Genomic DNA, 18,166 nt, shown 5'->3' with positions numbered 1-18,166 from the left:
AAAATTGGCTGCAGAGGAAGAGAGCATTGCCAAAAAGCACCTCCATGGTTTGAGTGATTTAGAAAATCCAGATGTCCTTTCAGCTAAAATAGGTGACCACAGCAAATGGAGTTAGTAGAGGAAGCTCCCAAGTGCTTTCTGGAGCTGCAGTTCATGAAGAATAAATGAAAAACTGCTGAGTGCTCAGACTCTATACCAAACTTTTTATTGCTTGGTTTGGAAACCACAGATTTCCCTCTTTTTACTCTTCCCTTCCCTCAAATTAAGCTGTTTTGAATCATTGGCTATTTGTGACACCCAAAGAAGACCACAGGCTTCTGTAGGGCTGCCCTGCAGTGAGGCTGTGCCAGTGCTGCTCACTGAATTGGCAGCCTGCACCTTTTCCATAACGTGTTCACAGTCAGAGAGCTCCCCTCAAACCTGGAAGCATTGATCAGTGTGCTGAGCCAACAAACTGAAGTGCAGCAGATTCCCCCTTCAGTAATTCCAGATGTCCCACATCCAGAAATACACTTATCTGCAGTAGCTGGCTCTGCTGTGTGTGTTTTCACAGGCCATTGAATATGCACATGGTAAAAGCAGCAAATTGTTAATGTGGATGAACTGATCATCAGCCTGGCCCTAAGGCAGTGATATCACTTTCATAATGTGCTAGAGAAATAAATGTGGAGCTTTTTGGGAATATAATTCTTCTCCCTTCATTAACTGCAGAGGTTGGTTTGGAATTGTGGCTGTCATATAGGAAATTTCATTTGCTTTGCAGCATCTTGTATTATCTTTACTGCCAGGAGAGGAAACTGACATTAATCGCTTGTCTCTGCTTCCTGAGACTCTCGTTTTCATTGAAACTGGGTGTGCACAATGCTTAAATCCAGGAGGTGCCCAGTAAAGTCTCTAATGGGTGAGATCTCCTAAGAAATAAGGACAAACTTGCAGCTTTTTTCCTCCCTCCCAGGCTGAGAACGAGTATGGTCAGCTGAAGGAGGTGTGTGACCGACAGGCTGAGCAACTGAGCAGAACCAGCCAGAAGCTGCAGGAGAAGACATCAGAGAACGAAGCAGATATCAAAAACCTGAAAGAGACCATTTTCGAGTTGGAAGACCAGGTGGAACAACATCGTGCTATAAAACTCCACAATAACCAGCTCATCAGTGACCTAGAAAGTAGGTGGAGCTGGAAAAAAGGATTTAAATGAACTTATTTGGGGAGCTCAGTTAGGGCTGCAACAGGCAGGAGGAGGTCTGTCCTTTACAAATATTCCAGTTTTGGATATTCCCTTCTGTTCATGCTGTTCATAAAAGTGCTGTTTTAACAGAGATTTCTATAGATGGAACATTAGAGAAAGTCTCCAAGCCTCATTCTTCAGTGAAGGAAGTATTGCCCGTTCCAGAAATTAGAATTACTGGACTTCTATTAAAGAGTTTTTAGCGCAAAGAGATTCAAGTCTTTTAGGGAAGAGCAGTGAAGTCGAGGTTGCTGTGGGTGGGGAGCTGCCACCTGGTGGAACCGGTGGCTGTTCCACACGTCAGTGATCCCTCGGGATGTGTGTGCTGAGTGAGGGAATCCACCTGGGATTGGTTAAATTTCACTCTGGTTTAGTACCTGAAAATAATGACGTATTTTAGAGATGTTTGAGATGTCCTGTTGGTTTCATTCCCGATTACTGGCAGTGTCTTAATTCAGTTTAGTCTGTTTTAGTGGCATTACCAGAAGCAAAACCCAATCAGCTGCTCTGCCCTCCCATTCTCACTTTCACTGTTGCCCTTATGTGTTTAATAATCTTTTCACGTTTTTTACCATTCCTAGGTAAAGCAATGAAGCTGGAAGAACAAAAACAGGATACAGAGAGGCAGCTGAAGGCTCTGACTAAGCAGATGAAGGTAAGGTTTAAGCTCCAAGACAAAGCTAAGCTGAGCTTTTGTTGCGATACTGGCATTGTTTTCCTAGAGCAAGAGCAGAAATTCTTTCTGCACCCTTAAAGTCTTCATTCTCTTCACTTTGGACTTTTTGGCAATACTGGAGTGGAAAGCTTAGCATGAGTTTCTTTGGCAATATTTTTTGTAGTATAAAGAGGCAAGTGTTCAGTTTGACCCAGCACTACCTCAAAATCGTGGGGAAATCCTGATTGTGATCACTGCAATAGAGCTCAAGAACTAAGTGCTCAGCTTGAGTGGGTGTGTTTTTACAGCAATTTGGGGTTCTAATTGCTCTTTCCAGGAGGACACAGAGGAGTGGAGGCGTTTCCAGGCTGACCTGCAGACTGCAGTGGTTGTAGCCAATGACATTAAGTGTGAAGCTCAGCAGGAGCTCCGCGTGGTGAAGAGGAAGCTGCAGGAGGAGGAGGAGAAGAGTGCCAGGCTGCAGAAGGAGCTGGATGAAGTGAAGGGCAGCAGCAGGTTGGTTGTTTACCATTTACCAAGGCCAAGACTCGATCTGTGTGCCTGCTAACACGCATGTAAACAGTGCTTTGTCAGTAACTACTCGCTGGCTTGGATGTGCTCCTCGTCTGTTTGTAACTCTTCTGGCCGATTTTGTCGTCTCTTACTCTAAGGTGTTTCTCTTCTTTTTCTTTTCGGCAATCTAGTTCTGTCAACTAAGCCATGAAGGTTTTAATCAGCAAATGTGACGTAGTAACAATTGTCAATATCCTCTGATAGCTTTGCTCTCAATATGGTGATGCCTTTATAACTCTGTGCATCTATGGAAGGAGTGGTTGGGTACAGATATTCCAGAAGAGAAGTTCTTAACCTGAGGGAAGTCAATGAAGAAAGACAAAGTAACACAAGCAGTCATCTGTTCATCAGAAATACGTGTCAAATTAATTTTACTCCTCTAGATTTTGCTTTCTAATCTCTCTCCTAGTAAATTCATGGCCATTCACAGAATGGCCACAGGAACAGGGTAAATTGTGTCATTTCTTGCAGGTGAAGTAACAGTCCAGCTCTACACTGCACTTATTTGCTCACAGTTTTCCATTTAGGAGTTTCCACAGCAGCTGTACTGTAGATGGGGCTAAAAACATGGGAGAGCTTTTTTCTGGAGGTGGATGGATCAGAATGCCTGGATTGAAGAAACAGAAAAACTTCTTTTCAGAAAATAAAGGAATGTTTTTAGGCTCCAGTTTCATTAGCAGAGTCCCAAGTGGATGCAAAGAAAAGCTGTTACAGACTATGTACTCAGACAAAATGATTACCAGACAGTACTTAAGGTTCTGGGCTCTGTTTCCATTCCTAATTTGTTCTTAATGAAATTTCTCTTGTTGAAAGCATGGTTCCTATACGAGGGTGGGGAATCATATTTTCATAGCTTCCCCTCTGTATTATTTTGGCTTTTAAGATATATTTGATAGTACTTCAAATGAATAGAAGATGACCTGCTAATTTGCAAACTGGAATATTTATCTTCCATCTATAAGCAACATTATCAGCTCTTTGATATAAGAAACCTGAACTGCAAATACTCCTTTTTAAATTAGAACCCCAGAATCCAAACAGCTGTAGTTCCAGGAGGAAGTGTTCAGACGTGTATTTAATTAAGTCACTTTGGGCTTTTGTGTCTCCTCTGTGTCACACACATGGATGTCTGTCTCTGTGTCATGTTGACTCTCTGTGCATCTTGCTTTGAGTATTGCCTTGGTCATGGAGCCAGATACGCTGTCTGCAGTGGGCAATATTGGTTCTCTTTCAAAGACAGGTAATGAAACCAAGTTTTGCATCTATCAGGGTAATTAATTTGACTCTCAGAGTGTGCAAAATGTCTCTACTGAGTGGTATGGGGAACATAATGAAGCCTATGGAAATCCCTGTCTAAACAAATCAGTGATCAGCCGCTAAACCCTGGAATTTTAAAGCTCTACTGACCTATGAAACAAATTCCTGAAGTCACCAAAGCTCCTGCTGAAAGCCAATTCTACACTTCCAGATATTTTTGCATTCCTGAGGTCTCTGTCTCCCCCAGCACCTCGGCTTCCTTCACCCAGGCCGTTCTGGGGGTTTTCTCATCGTCACTTTGTCAGCTTTCACAAACGCCACTGCTCAGAATCAGCAGTAGATCCTGGTGCCTGTGGTGATTTTGATGTGTGCTCAACACTGGTGGAAGCAGTTTGTAGCATGATATCTTAACAGAATCTATAAAGCGTTCCTCATGTTTGCTAATGCTGAGCAGCTGCACGCTCAGCTGAATGTCTGACAGTCCCTAGTGAAAGTTTCCTGTTTGATTTTTAAGCTTTTATTGGAAAATGTACCTTCCAAAGAGCTTGCTGCTCAAAGGATTTTGGCAAAATCTCAGCCATCTCTTGAGGGTCATTAGATTCCACCTCACAAATTCATCTTGAAGCCAATTTATCTGCTACGACATCCTGCCATTTTAATGTTTGCCTGTGGCTGCCTGAGTTCCTGCCTCCAAGTTTGATTTCACCGTTACGTTCTTCTAATCAGACAAAAAAAAAGTCATTTTTGGTTTAGGAAGAGCCAAAGAACTTGCAGAAAAAATCCTGATGAGGTCATCAGAGTTCAACTGAATGAAGGTAAGAGCCTCCCAAAGGCATCTTTAACACAGATTAAATGTCTAATTCTATGACTAAGAATGTTGGGGGGGAGGTTGGACAAGCATCAACCAAATGGAATAATGTAAAAAGGAGTTAACTTGTCCCAAGTTAGTACTGGTTGAAACTACACATTGATTAGCATGTGCTTCAGGCAGTCTTCTATGATATTTTACATCCTAATTAATGTTATTTCTCTGCAGTAAAGTGCAAGAGCTTACAGTCCACTGCCGTGTAGCTGTCTCCTCACAGGTAGTGGAAATTGAAGTTAAATAGTCTCCATCCATGGAGTTTTTCAAGACCAGACAGGATAAGATCCTAAGTAAAAGTTGCAAGGTCTTGCTTTGACTCTTTGGCTTCAAATTGTCAAAATTGTTTCGGCGCTAAAACATTTTGTGCCTTGAGCTAAGAACATGGAGGGAAGATAGTTGGGCCAGGAGTAGTGCTTAGAGAAATTAAATCTGTAATTAAATAAGCGACTTCTTCGAATAATAAATTAACCAGATCTTCAAACGGAAGCCTAAACTGAACATTGTGATGCATCCCACTAATTTGCTTCTGTTTTTCCTCCTAAAGTCTCCAATGCCACAGCATGGCAGTGTCACATGCTTTTCTCCTGGAAATGAGCTTGTACTCTGTGTATTAAACCCCGCTGTCAGTCTGTATGTGCTGATGTGCTGCTCATTTGTGCCTGTGTTTGCAGCTGTTCTGTCTCACAGAGGTTTGAGAGTTTACTCTGCTCTCACAGCAGGCAGAGGAGGATGGCAGAGCAGGGCTCTCAAAGCAGTGTTTGCTTCTCAGAGTTGTTTGGGGTGGGGGGCTGGGTTTGTTAGGGAGTTCTTGGTGGGTTGGTTTTTTTTTTACATTGGATGAGGTTATTCCATCCCCTTTAGTGCAAGGACCCTGAAACTGTGGCTGAGGTAGAGCAGCTCAGCTGTCTGCATGGGTCCATGGACCCCTTTTGAATAAATAGTGTGAAATGACCAGAAGAGAGGAGAGCCAGGAACACACGACCATCCCTGCCCTACATTGCCCTGGCTGTAAATAATTGATTTCTTCCTATCTGAGCGACGTAGATTTATATTGTATTTTGTACTGTTGTGGCTCACCGCGTCTCAAAGCCAAATTAGTGGAGTGTTAAGGCACTCCTTTAACTATTCTAGCCACACCACGGGTGTTTCCCTCACTGCCCTTAATTTAGAGCTGATGGGATGATGTAAAATAGAGAGCTGTACCTCAGGGTGGGCATGGTGTGGCTTTCCATAACCTCCCCGACTGCTGTGTGTCTCTCCACAGGTGCCTGATCTCTGCCAGCTAACACAGCCCTGAAAGGAGGCACAGCCAGGCCTGTGAGGCACTGCAGGACTTGCCTTCAACCCCCAGCTGAAAAAGGGAAGTTTTGATACAAGAAAGCACCTCTGTTTTTTTTTACTACCCTGCAAAATTCAAGTGTATTGCAAAGTGTGAATGCTCAGGTCCACCTCTTCCCCATGGGCAAGAGCCTCTCTTTGTTCCAGAAGGCTTCTCTCTTCAGAAGACACTAGGAGGCTGAAGAAGTTCTGAATTACTCTAAAGCCAGCTAAGCCATAAGAAGTAATCACAGAGATTTGGGGATCTGAAATAACGGAGAGCTTTTTTTGGAGGGCTGTCTGCCTCAAAACAAGCATTGGAATGTGCCATTTTAACCTTAAACAAAAATTGAACAGTGTGTATGTCCGATTTGTAAAATGTAATGGCATATGCATAAATTCTCCATGTAGTATTATATTCTATGATCCATCTCTGTGTGTCTAAATACCTGTAAGAGAAGAGATGGTTTGTACAGACACACAGACTTGGGGATAGGTCACTGAAATCCAGCAGCAAAACTGAGTGGAAACACGAGTTCACTCATTCTCAGCTGCTCTGCTGGTTTGATTTTCACTCCTGCATTGACGGGGCTCTCGCCACTGGGTGGCACGGCCGGCCCGGTGCTGCTGGGGAGGGACAACCACGGAGCGTGTCCTGCTCTGACCTTCCCGCAGAAAGTCCCCTGCGTGTGTCCTCCTGTAAGAACTGCACATGGAGAGAACAGAAGGAATAGAAATGACAGATCAAGCCCCTAGTAAAGACCCTCTCAGAAAGGAGTCGTTCTCATGCCTTTAACTCAGGTGAAGTGTGTGATGATCAGGGAGAACTTGAAGTTCAGCTCTGCAGCCAGAGACGCCTGAAGAGAGCTTTCCATGGATGCTGGGGAAAAACTCAGAGATCACCATCTCTACCAGGAGATTCTCACTGTCTCCATCCCTGTCAGGAGATCTGTTCCAGGACTGGAATTCTGTACTTTGGCTGTGGGATTTCTGGGCTTTTCTTCTGGATGTGAAGACCTAGCAAGGGCCTGGTGTGGGAGCAGGCTGAGCTAGTGGAGAATTCCACAGGATGTCCTGGCTTTGGCATGGCCCCCACCTTTGTGCCGTGCTCCCGGAGTGTTTGCCTATATGCACACTTGTGTTGCCTTTCTCTGCTGTGCTGGCAGCTGTTGAATGTTGGTTTTTATGTTTAAGAAATATACATTCAAGTGCCAAATAAATGTGTGTTTGGAATTGTCTGCTGCCTGCCCTTGGCCTCTCTTCTGTTCTGTGCAGCAGTAGCTGTGTGTCTCTTCTTTGTGTGCCTTGGAGTTCAGGAGGAGTCACAATGACAGAAACTGTGCATTGGGGGAGTCGTTATTTCTGAAAACGTGTTGCTGCGGTCTTAGGCCTCCTGTAGCAGTCATCAGAGCAGTTTAGAAATTTTACAAACATGAGAAGGCTGAGTTTGCCAAAAATCTGTACATTAAGCTAAGAAATACTGCGCCTTGTTGTCAGTCAGTTGTCGTATTTCAAACCTAGAAAACAAGGATACTCACTCTTGCTGATAAAAGTGCTGCAAATTCTTCTCTCACCAGTGAATGAATGAAACGCTGCAGTGGTTTTGTGAAAGGGACTGCACAATTTTAATTCCTTTGTGGCTCCAGTGCTGTACTTCCTCCTGGAGCTGCTCCACTTCAGCCAGCTGCACATGCAGCATTTATCTGTGTGAGCCATTCACTCTTGTTTCCAGGAAAGCATACAGCAATTGGTGACATTTTGTTCAAATCCCTCATTTTTGTAGCAGAACTTGTGTAGTCTCTTGGGTGGCCTAAGATGTGCTAAGATGAAGAAATTCTGTGCATAAGGAGGAGTCATTTTGGGTTTGAAGTTATGGCTTATTGTTAATCTTTCTAATTTGTGCTCTGTACTGTCCTCCTGAATTAGCTACTGCAAGTTAAGCTCTTGCTGTTCTGCTTCTCTCTTAAGAAGCCCATCTCTGTACACACACGTGCACCTCCTGTCATACCAATTTTTCTTTTTAATGTTAAGTGCTCACCAGTTTCATCTCTCCACTGCTTCTTGGCTGGCATGTGTTTTAATTGAAGCTAGTGGCTCTCAAGACTATTGTTCTTACCTTTTATGCCAAGATCTGCAGCATGGGAGGCCTCAGTTTTCTGATGTGTTTAATCAAGGAGGTTGTTTCAGGCTGCCTATTACAAATACACAGATGGAAGATTACAGGAAGCATCCTAACAAAAATCGAAACTGGTTCTAACAAAAATCGAAACTGCTTGTAACTCCAGCACTTGAATCCTCATAATGACAGAATAATGCTACCTGAATTCTCAATGGACTCTTCTGTGGCACAGGGGCTGGTCTGGTTACTCTGTTTAACATGTTTGCATCCTTTTGCTGTCAAAGGCCAGACTGAAAATGTAATAGATTGCACTAGATCTTGAGGCAGAAATTTATCCTTCATCCATACTTTGCTAGAAGCAGGACCTGTTTAGCTTTTGTGGTTTGTGTAACTCAGGTGCAGATGCTGTCACCTGCTGATTTGTTGTTTATGCTTTATGAACCATAGAACAAGAAGTCAAGGCTGGAACTTAAGGCTAGCAAAACACTGGCTCCGTGAGAGCTCAGTGAATCTTACCCAGTCTGCTTTTCCTCCTTATTGCATTAAATGAGATTGGAGCTGAAATGTCTTTTTCTCCAGCCATCTGCCTCTGGAGGCTCCCCTGGCACACAAGGAGCTTCAATGAATTAAAGAAACAGCAAAAGTCTGCTTAAAGACAGCACCTCCTTAAGTTCTGCCAGGAATAGAAACTTGAGTCACTCTTACTCTCTTATTAACTGACACACTTTAGCCTCTTTCGTTTTCTGATGGCTAAAGGGGAAGGAAAAGGCTCTGACTTCTATTTTTAGCTCACAGAAGTTGTTCAACCCCATGAGCACTTTCTGGATGGAGTCCTCCAGGCACCTTGCAAAATCATTTCTGCTTTTGTGTTGATGTAGCTCTTGGTGTGTATCAAACATGGTGAATACAGGGAGATGTGGTGATAGCTCAGAACCTGCTGCACAGCAGCTCACGTGCAGGTTCTGAGCAGGTGGGAGAGGTACAAATAATCTCTTTTTACATGTCTAGACTTCATTTGCTTGCAGCTTTCCTAAACTAAAGCTAGGTAATTGCACTCCAAGTCTACCTGAGAAATACAGGTAAGTCACTAGGCAATATCATGGAAAATACTTGACTAGAAGCAACTTTCACTGTGTGATTTTTATTTGATGTTTAACACAGCCCTAGACTTTCCTGTATGAACTCCTGTAAGTCCACACCTGATCTTGACTTCAGAATTTCTTTTTGAAGGAGTAACTTCATTATCCTTCCTTAAAACATGAAACCATTTCTATTTGGTTTGTCTGTGTTCATTCTAGCCATTGGATTTTGGTCTTCCTGTGTCTGCTAGGATGAAGCACTTAGGAGTTTTATTCCCCGTGTAAGTGCTCATGAATTGTGATTGAGGGTTCATTTATTTCGCAGATGTCTCTGTTGATAAGTTTTAAGTGTTGAGTTTTTACTCTGAAGTGTCTTTGTCTTTTGGTTACTTTCCTCACTATAATCTGAGAGCCACAGCAGCCCCTTGGCACCTGTACTGTATTGAAAGCCCATCTTCAGGTAATTATTGATAATTACTCAAAAGTCTCATCAAACTGCCTTTTTTTTTTTCTCCTATGAAAATCCTCCTTCCTGTGTGAGGCTTGGGAATGGGGATGAAATGTTTTATAGTGCAGAAAAGCTTGTTAGACTCAGCGATCTAGTGTTTGCCAAGCACTGCAAGAAAAGGACCTGAATATTCCAATATTCTAAGGTCCATGTTCTGGGCATTGCAGTAAAACCTTCACATTGTTGGATTTGCCTCGCTATCAATGAAGACTTTTAATCAGTGCTTGCACTTTTTGCTGGCCCTGACTTTGCTGTGGTTTGTGCCTTGCAGGCTGGCAGCTGAAGAGGTGGATTCTCTGGAGTCAGAAACAGCCAGCCGCTGGCAGGGGGTCTGCCTCAGCAGAGCATCTCCCACGCCTCCAGAATCTGCAGCCACCGTGAAGTCACTGATAAAGTCATTTGACTTGGGATGCTCAGGTATTTGAACTTTGTAGTAAAAAAATTTCTTGCTGTGAGCAGGATCTGCTTCTGGCTTCTGAAGGAGTGTTTTCTGTCAGTGCATGGTGCATAAATGTGGAACGTTGCTACACAGTGGATCTCTGCTATGACAAGAGAGTGATAGTTGGGTTTGAAATCCAAATGTTTCCTTGATTTTTCCTTGCAGGTAGCAGTGGACAAAATATCTCAGTTCACAAGGTGCCCAGGAGCCCTCTCAGTGGAATTCCAGTGAGGACAGCCCCAGCAGCTGCTGTTTCCCCAATGCAGGTACAAGGAGCTCCTCTGTCCTAGTAGATTCAGAAGAGGTGGACACAGTGCTGGCTGCAGCATCTGCCGACAGGGGGAAGGGGAAACTCCTCTGTTTGTTTGCTGTGGAACATCAAATGCTGTGGTCCTAACAAAAAGGATCAAAGTGAGTTTGCCTTGACTTCAGCTTAGAGGTCTCAGTGGACGGATGTGAACTCTGTGGAGCAGAGTTCTGAACTTTTATCACCATGGAGCAGAAAAGAGGTTTCAATTATTGGGAGTGAGTTAGCAGAAACATCACACTGCACTAGAGAGCTGGCATGTGAGTTGGGAGACCTGGGGTTGAAGTTTCCAAGATGTGTGCTCCCAGTTTTCCAGTGAGGTCTGGGAACTGTGTATTAATGCCTGGTGGTGGGGTATTAATTGAAAACTGGTGCTGGGGCTGCAGAGACAAGAATCCTCCTGACATATGATTTAGGTTGTTGGGAGCAGAGTCAGAGTTGGGAACAGGCATCCTTACTTTCGGTTTGTGACATTAAATTGTGTTTGGCAAGAGAAATATCATACAAATGGAAATGTGAAGTAGTTCAGGAAGCAGTATACTACCTGATAAAATATTGTCCCTTTGTCCTTTTATTTTTCACAATTATTTACCCAGCTCTAGGTCCAGCTGATACCCTGCTGAAATGTTTCTGTATCCCTCTGCGTGCTCTGTGATCTTGAAATAGCAGAAACTTCTTCTTTCTGCTCACCTATTTAAACATGGTGGCCAATACTTCTTCAGTTACCTTTTGCACCTTTGTTTCACAGAGACATTCTGTGTATAACAATGCCAAGCCAGCCAGCAGGGGCATTGCCAGACATGCAGACCTGTCAGACCTCCCTCTGGCAGGTAAGTTGTGATAAATGTACAGATACTGCCTCTTTGTGTTAACTAAACTTGTTATTAACTGTTGGCCTCTGCCTGAGCCATTTTTCCTCTTCTTACATGGTCAAGGGAAACATGAAAAGTACCTCCAGCGTCTTTGTTTTACAGAGCTTATTAATTTTGTTGTGCTTCTGTTCCCATCTTGATCATAACTAAAATAAATAGCTGATTTATTGTGGTTTGCCAACACCAACTCCGCTTCTTTATTGCAAAGTATCCACGGCACCTCTCTAATCCACGATGTGGAACTGGAGAGGGTTGGATTTTGTTCAACATGTATGTCTCTGGAACTAGCCCAAAGCACTGTCTTCTGAGGGCTTATTTGTCTTTAAATTGAGCTTCATTTGAAATACATCAAACATTTCAGATGCTGATGTGACTGTTTGTCCTAGGGTAACTTTATGATGCCTGTATTCCCAATCGTCTGTTCTGTTTGTGCTGTACATTGAGTCCTGTGCCTTTAAGACTGGTTCTAAGAGCAAGGAGAAGCGCAGAGTTTGTTTTGAGAAAACTGCCCGACTCCTCCACATTCTTCTGCGGACAGCGTGTTCGGCGGAGGCTTGGAGAGACGGCAGGACAGAGATCTTTTTTTTGCTTTTAGTTAGTTTCAGCTAGCTAGGGCAGAGAAGTTCCCTGGACTGTTTTTTTCCCTTTTTCTTGGAACTGTTTAAACCTGCTCTGGACTGAAAACCCAGGGGAGCACTGGGGGCTGCACCTGCGGCCCACCGGGGCCTGGACCTCGGCATTTTCCAGCAGCGCCGGAGGGACTGGGACTGAGGAGAGGCACTGAGAGAGAGAGCCGAGCTACCCCCACGGCAAGGACTTTCTCAATTTGCCATCTCACTTCAGAAGGAGAGGTTTTATTGTTTCATACTGTTCATTCTTTATACTTGTATGCACTTCATTTGTTTAGTAAAATAGTTTTTTCCACTTTTCTCCAAAGAGGGTTTTGGGTTTTTTTTCCGGACCGGTGGGAGGGAGGGATCCTATACAGGGGTTTTCTCCCAAATTTGTCCCAAACCAGGACATACTTTCAACTGGCGCCCAACGTGGGGCACGAGAGAGTGGAAAAAACTTGTATTGATTATTATTAACTGCATTTTTTGGTTGTCCTTTGGGTGGGGATTAAACAATCAGTAGCCATGTTGCTTCTTGAATTCCTAATGTCTCTTAGAATGGAGTCTTTTCTGCATTTCTGTTCCCTAGGCTTTTTTGAGGTCTTAATACCTTTCTGGTCCCTAGGTTTGTTTTCTTACCCAGAAATAGCTCCAATATTGTCCCTAACATACAGCTTTTACATTAGGGATGCACAAATTAGAATAGCTATTTTGCTGGGTTCGGTGATTATGGTTTACAAGAAGCTTATAAAGATACTGGAGTTTGTTCTGGGTATGTTCAGTTTATGGTTTTTTCGTCCTACCCTGCGTCCTAGTTCCAGCAGCATGTTTTGGGGATTTATCAACAATTGCACCCAGTTTGTTAGAGGAGGAGTAGGGGATGAGGCTCTTCAGCCTCTTCTTTCCTTCTTCTCTTTTGAGTCAGTTACATCACTTTTGGAGAAGGTTCAGCGTCTCCTGAATGTTAAAGACCCCACCTCCCTGGTATTTCACCTGGTGACTTTCCTCTATATAGTTTATAGCTTTTCTAGAATAAGTCACACACTGCTAAACCCTGTAGGGCAGCAGACAGAAGCAAGGGAGCAGGGAGATAAATCAGTCATTCAGGCTGCAGCTAAACCAGACAGTGAGGCTAAGACACCAGCAGTTGCTGCAGTAAAGAAGGGAAAGAAGCACACGGACAAAACCGATCGACCCGTAGACGATGATTCAGGTGAAGGATCCTCAATGCCTCCTGACACCAAGTCAGGAGTCAAACCACCTGACACACAATCAGAAGCTGAAGCAACTGATGATACACAGTCAGAAACCGAACCAACTGATAGAAAATCGGAAGCTCAACCAGCTGCTACAAGATCAGGAGCCCAACCAACTGCTACAACATCAGGAGCCCGACCAACTGCTACAAGATCAGGAGCCCGACCAACTGCTGCAAGAGCAGGAGATACTATTGAGTCCTTTTCCCTGAAGGACCTTCGTGGCCTAAGAAAGGATTATACTCGACGACCTGATGAATCTATAATTAGTTGGTTAGTCCGCCTCTGGGATGCTGCAGGCGAGGCTACAATACTGGATGGCACTGAAGCGAGACATCTTGGGTCCCTATCACATGATCCAGTTATTGACCAAGAAATGATGAGGGAGGCTAGTCCTTGCAGTCTCTGGGAACGGGTCCTGGGAAGTGTGGCACAAAGATATCTGTGTGCCGACGATCTCTATATGCAGCAAACCCAGTGGAAAACCATTGAACAAGGGATCCAGCGCTTGAGGGAAATGGCAGTGGCGGAGATTGTCTTTTCAGATGACATAAACACTAGGAACCCCGACTTGGTACCATGTACACCTGTGATGTGGCGAAAACTTGTACGACTTGGGCCACAAGAATACTCCTCTGCTTTAGCAATAATGAAGCGGGATGAGACAGAGGAGACCGTGCTTGATATGGCAAAGAAGCTCCGAACATATGCAGATGCCGTGCATGGTCCAACACATGCAAGAATTGCAGCTCTGGAAACGCGTATGAGGAAATTAGAAGACAAGATAGAGGAGAATCACAAAGAACTCAAGCAGGACATTCTCCAGATCTCTGCAGTACAAGTTAGGGGCTCTGGCACCACACGCAAACGTTCCCTAGATAGAGAGGGAAAAGGCATCCCACGGGCTAAGCTGTGGTCCTTCCTGCGTGATTGTGGAGAAAACATGAAAAGATGGGATGGAGAATCTACTGATGCTATGACGCAACGGCTGCATGAATTGTTGGATGGCAAGACTGTGAGAGGAAATTCTAGCAAGAAGGAAGCAGCTCCGGTTACCCAGGGAAATAAGGATAATCAGGCTTAGAGGGGCCCTGCCTCTAGCCAGGTAGAGGCTAGGGAAAACCGTGTTTTTTGGACTGTGTGGATTCGTTGGCCTGGCACGTCAGAACCACAAAAATATGAGGCCTTAGTTGACACTGGTGCACAGTGCACATTACTCCCATCAAGACATGTGGGGGAAGAATCTGTTTCCATTGCTGGGGTGACAGGGGGTTCACAAGATTTTACTTTGGTGGAAGCTGATGTGAGCCTGACTGGAAATGAGTGGAAGAGACACCCTATTGTGACTGGCCCAGAAGCTCCATGCATTTTGGGCATAGATTTCCTCCGAAATGGGTATTTCAAAGACCCAAAGGGATTTAGGTGGGCATTCGGGATAGCAGCTGTAGAGACAGAGGGTGTTAAGCAGTTGAATACCTTGCCTGGACTATCAGAGAACCCATCTGCTGTAGGTCTTCTGAGGGTGGAAGAGCAACAAGTGCCAATTGCCACTTCAATAGTGCATCGCCGACAGTACAGAACAACTCGAGATGCTGTGATCCCCATCCACAAGATGATCCGTGAGCTGGAGAGCCAAGGGGTGGTCAGCAAAACCCACTCACCCTTCAATAGCCCCATCTGGCCTGTGCGCAAGTCTGATGGAGGATGGAGATTGACTGTGGACTACCGTGCCTTGAACGAAGTGACTCCACCATTGAGCGCTGCTGTGCCGGACATGCTGGAACTCCAGTACGAGCTGGAGTCCAAGGCAGCAAAGTGGTACGCCACAATTGACATTGCTAATGCCTTTTTCTCCATTCCTCTGGCTGCAGAATGCAGGCCTCAGTTTGCTTTTACCTGGAGGGGCGTGCAGTACACCTGGAACCGACTGCCCCAGGGGTGGAAACACAGCCCCACCATCTGCCATGGACTGATCCAGGCTGCACTGGAAAAGGGTGAGGCTCCGGAACATTTACAGTACATCGATGACATCATTGTGTGGGGAAACACAGCAATGGAAGTGTTTGAGAAGGGAGAGAAGATCATCCAGATTCTCCTGAAGGCTGGTTTTGCTATCAAGAAGAGCAAAGTTAAGGGACCCGCTCGAGAGATCCAGTTTCTGGGAGTAAAGTGGCATGATGGAAGGCGTCAGATTCCCACTGAAGTCATCAACAAGATCACAGCAATGTGTCCACCGACCAGTAAGAAGGAGACACAAGCTTTCCTAGGCGCCATAGGTTTCTGGAGGATGCACATTCCTGAGTACAGCCAGATTGTGAGCCCTCTCTACCTGGTCACCCGCAAGAAGAACGATTTCCACTGGGGCCCTGAACAGCAACAAGCCTTTGCCCAGATCAAGCAGGAGATCGCTCATGCAGTAGCCCTTGGCCCAGTGAGGACAGGACCAGATGTGAAGAATGTGCTCTACTCAGCAGCCGGGAACAATGGCCTGTCCTGGAGCCTTTGGCAGAAGGTGCCTGGGGAGACTCGGGGCCAACCACTGGGATTCTGGAGCCGAAGCTACAGAGGGTCCGAAGCCAACTACACTCCAACAGAAAAGGAAATCTTGGCCGCCTATGAAGGAGTTCAAGCCGCCTCAGAAGTAGTAGGCACTGAAACACAACTCCTGCTGGCACCCCGACTACCAGTGCTGGGATGGATGTTCAAAGCAGAAGTTCCCTCTACCCACCATGCCACCAATGCCACATGGAGCAAATGGATTGCCCTCATCACTCAGCGCGCCCGCATTGGAAACCCAAATCGCCCTGGGATTTTGGAAATAATTACAAACTGGCCGGAAGGTGAAAACTTTGATCTCATGGATGAAGAAGAGCAGGAACAAGTGACACGTGCTGAAGAAGCTCCACCATACAACCAACTGCCAGCAGAAGAAACACGCTATGCGCTTTTCACTGACGGTTCCTGCCGCGTCGTAGGGATGAACCGGAAGTGGAAAGCAGCTGTATGGAGCCCCACACGACAGGTTGCACAAGCCACTGAAGGAGAAGGTGGGTCAAGCCAACTCGCTGAGCTCAAAGCTGTTCAACTGGCCCTGGACATTGCTGAAAGAGAGAAGTGGCCAAAGCTCTACCTCTACACTGATTCGTGGATGGTGGCCAATGCTCTGTGGGGCTGGCTGGAGAAGTGGAAAAAGGGCAACTGGCAGCGTAGGGGAAAACCAATCTGGGCTGCAGATGAGTGGAAGGACATTGCCACTCGGGTAGAGAAGCTACCTGTCAAAGTCCGTCATGTAGATGCCCATGTCCCCAAGAGCCGGGCTAATGAGGAGCACCGAAACAACGAGCAGGTAGATCAAGCTGCAAAGATAGAGGTGTCAAAGATAGACTTAGACTGGCAACACAAAGGAGAGTTGTTTCTAGCTCGATGGGCCCATGATGCCTCAGGCCATCAGGGCAGAGATGCCACCTATAAGTGGGCCCGAGACCGAGGGGTGGATCTAACCATGGACAGTATTTCTCAGGTTATCCATGACTGTGAGACGTGTGCTGCCATCAAGCAGGCCCTGCCCAATCTGAGTCCCTACATACAGTAGATGGAGAGAAAGTCCCAGTAGTACATGTAAGAGGTTTATTAGGGAAGACAGTTTGGATCAATTCTGCTTCAAGTACAGAGGACCCCATCCGTGGGATTGTCTTTGCTCAGGGGCCAGGCTGCACATGGTGGGTAATGCAGAAAGATGGAACCACACGATGTGTACCCCAGGGAGATTTGATTGTTGGGTGAGAACCGTGTGTAGTTATCACTGTGTGCTGAATGGTACTGCCACTGTATGTAGCTGTATATTGCATATTGTTTTTATATAGATGTATGTGTGTGTAGAGCTGGAATATATATTAGTTTTAGTAAATTGACGATATGGGGATACAAGGGGTGGAATGTCCTAGGGTAACTTTATGATGCCTGTATTCCCAATCGTCTGTTCTGTTTGTGCTGTACATTGAGTCCTGTGCCTTTAAGACTGGTTCTAAGAGCAAGGAGAAGCGCAGAGTTTGTTTTGAGAAAACTGCCCGACTCCTCCACATTCTTCTGCGGACAGCGTGTTCGGCGGAGGCTTGGAGAGACGGCAGGACAGAGATCTTTTTTTTGCTTTTAGTTAGTTTCAGCTAGCTAGGGCAGAGAAGTTCCCTGGACTGTTTTTTTCCCTTTTTCTTGGAACTGTTTAAACCTGCTCTGGACTGAAAACCCAGGGGAGCACTGGGGGCTGCACCTGCGGCCCACCGGGGCCTGGACCTCGGCATTTTCCAGCAGCGCCGGAGGGACTGGGACTGAGGAGAGGCACTGAGAGAGAGAGCCGAGCTACCCCCACGGCAAGGACTTTCTCAATTTGCCATCTCACTTCAGAAGGAGAGGTTTTATTGTTTCATACTGTTCATTCTTTATACTTGTATGCACTTCATTTGTTTAGTAAAATAGTTTTTTCCACTTTTCTCCAAAGAGGGTTTTGGGTTTTTTTTCCGGACCGGTGGGAGGGAGGGATCCTATACAGGGGTTTTCTCCCAAATTTGTCCCAAACCAGGACACTGTTTTAGGAGCAGTCATATTTGGGCTGGAAGTAGTTTATTTTGAGAGTTCTCTAGAGATGAGCTTGTTTTCATTTCACACTTTGCTTTTGTTCTCTTGTCATTTAATATTCTTTTCTACCAGTGTTTATTTCCCATTTTCTCTAGGGCCCTTTATTTTGATTATCTGGTCCTGAATGTAGTTGTTGCATTGGAATCAAAGTTAGTAACAACAGATTCTTGAATTTTTAAGGACCGATGAAATACTACATTCCTGTAGTGAAACTGCAAGGAGGGACAAAAAAGCCCTAAAACAATCAGTTACAACTTCTTGATGGCTAGACTGGATTTTCTGCAAGAGTTTGCAAATACAAGAGAGAAATTAGAACCTGGCTAAGCAAGCAGAAGTGTCTACTTCTGTCTAGGGAAATGCACGGGTTTTGTTTATTTATTTGTATCACTTGGTTTCCAGGAAGTCTTGCATGAGTGTATAGATTCCAAACACAACATAAGACCTTTTTAAT

The 18,166-nt window shown here is 45.1% G+C and overlaps 1 protein-coding gene across 10 annotated transcripts in view; it reads left to right on the top strand.

Annotated features, from left to right (window-relative positions):
* The window catches only part of SPECC1 (sperm antigen with calponin homology and coiled-coil domains 1), a 92,912-nt gene that overhangs the window by 53,158 nt on the left and 21,588 nt on the right, over positions 1-18,166 (top strand). For 7 of the 10 annotated variants that reach the window (XM_040082879.1, XM_040082884.1, XM_040082880.2 and 4 more), the window contains 6 exons: positions 956-1,163; positions 1,807-1,880; positions 2,218-2,396; positions 9,870-10,015; positions 10,203-10,303; positions 11,093-11,174. In XM_040082879.1, the coding sequence (XP_039938813.1) occupies positions 956-1,163; positions 1,807-1,880; positions 2,218-2,396; positions 9,870-10,015; positions 10,203-10,303; positions 11,093-11,174 (790 nt within the window). Of the gene's footprint in view, positions 1-955; positions 1,164-1,806; positions 1,881-2,217; positions 2,397-5,839; positions 7,126-9,869; positions 10,016-10,202; positions 10,304-11,092; positions 11,175-18,166 lie in introns of those variants that run through there. The other 3 variants (XM_040082886.2, XM_040082888.1, XM_040082887.1) reach the window with 3 other exon arrangements.

The sequence above is a fragment of the Hirundo rustica genome, chromosome 19, assembly GCF_015227805.2.
Source record: "Hirundo rustica isolate bHirRus1 chromosome 19, bHirRus1.pri.v3, whole genome shotgun sequence".
NCBI lineage: Eukaryota > Metazoa > Chordata > Aves > Passeriformes > Hirundinidae > Hirundo > Hirundo rustica.
Note: the sequence above shows the minus strand (reverse complement) of the source record. Positions and strands in the feature narration are given on the sequence as shown.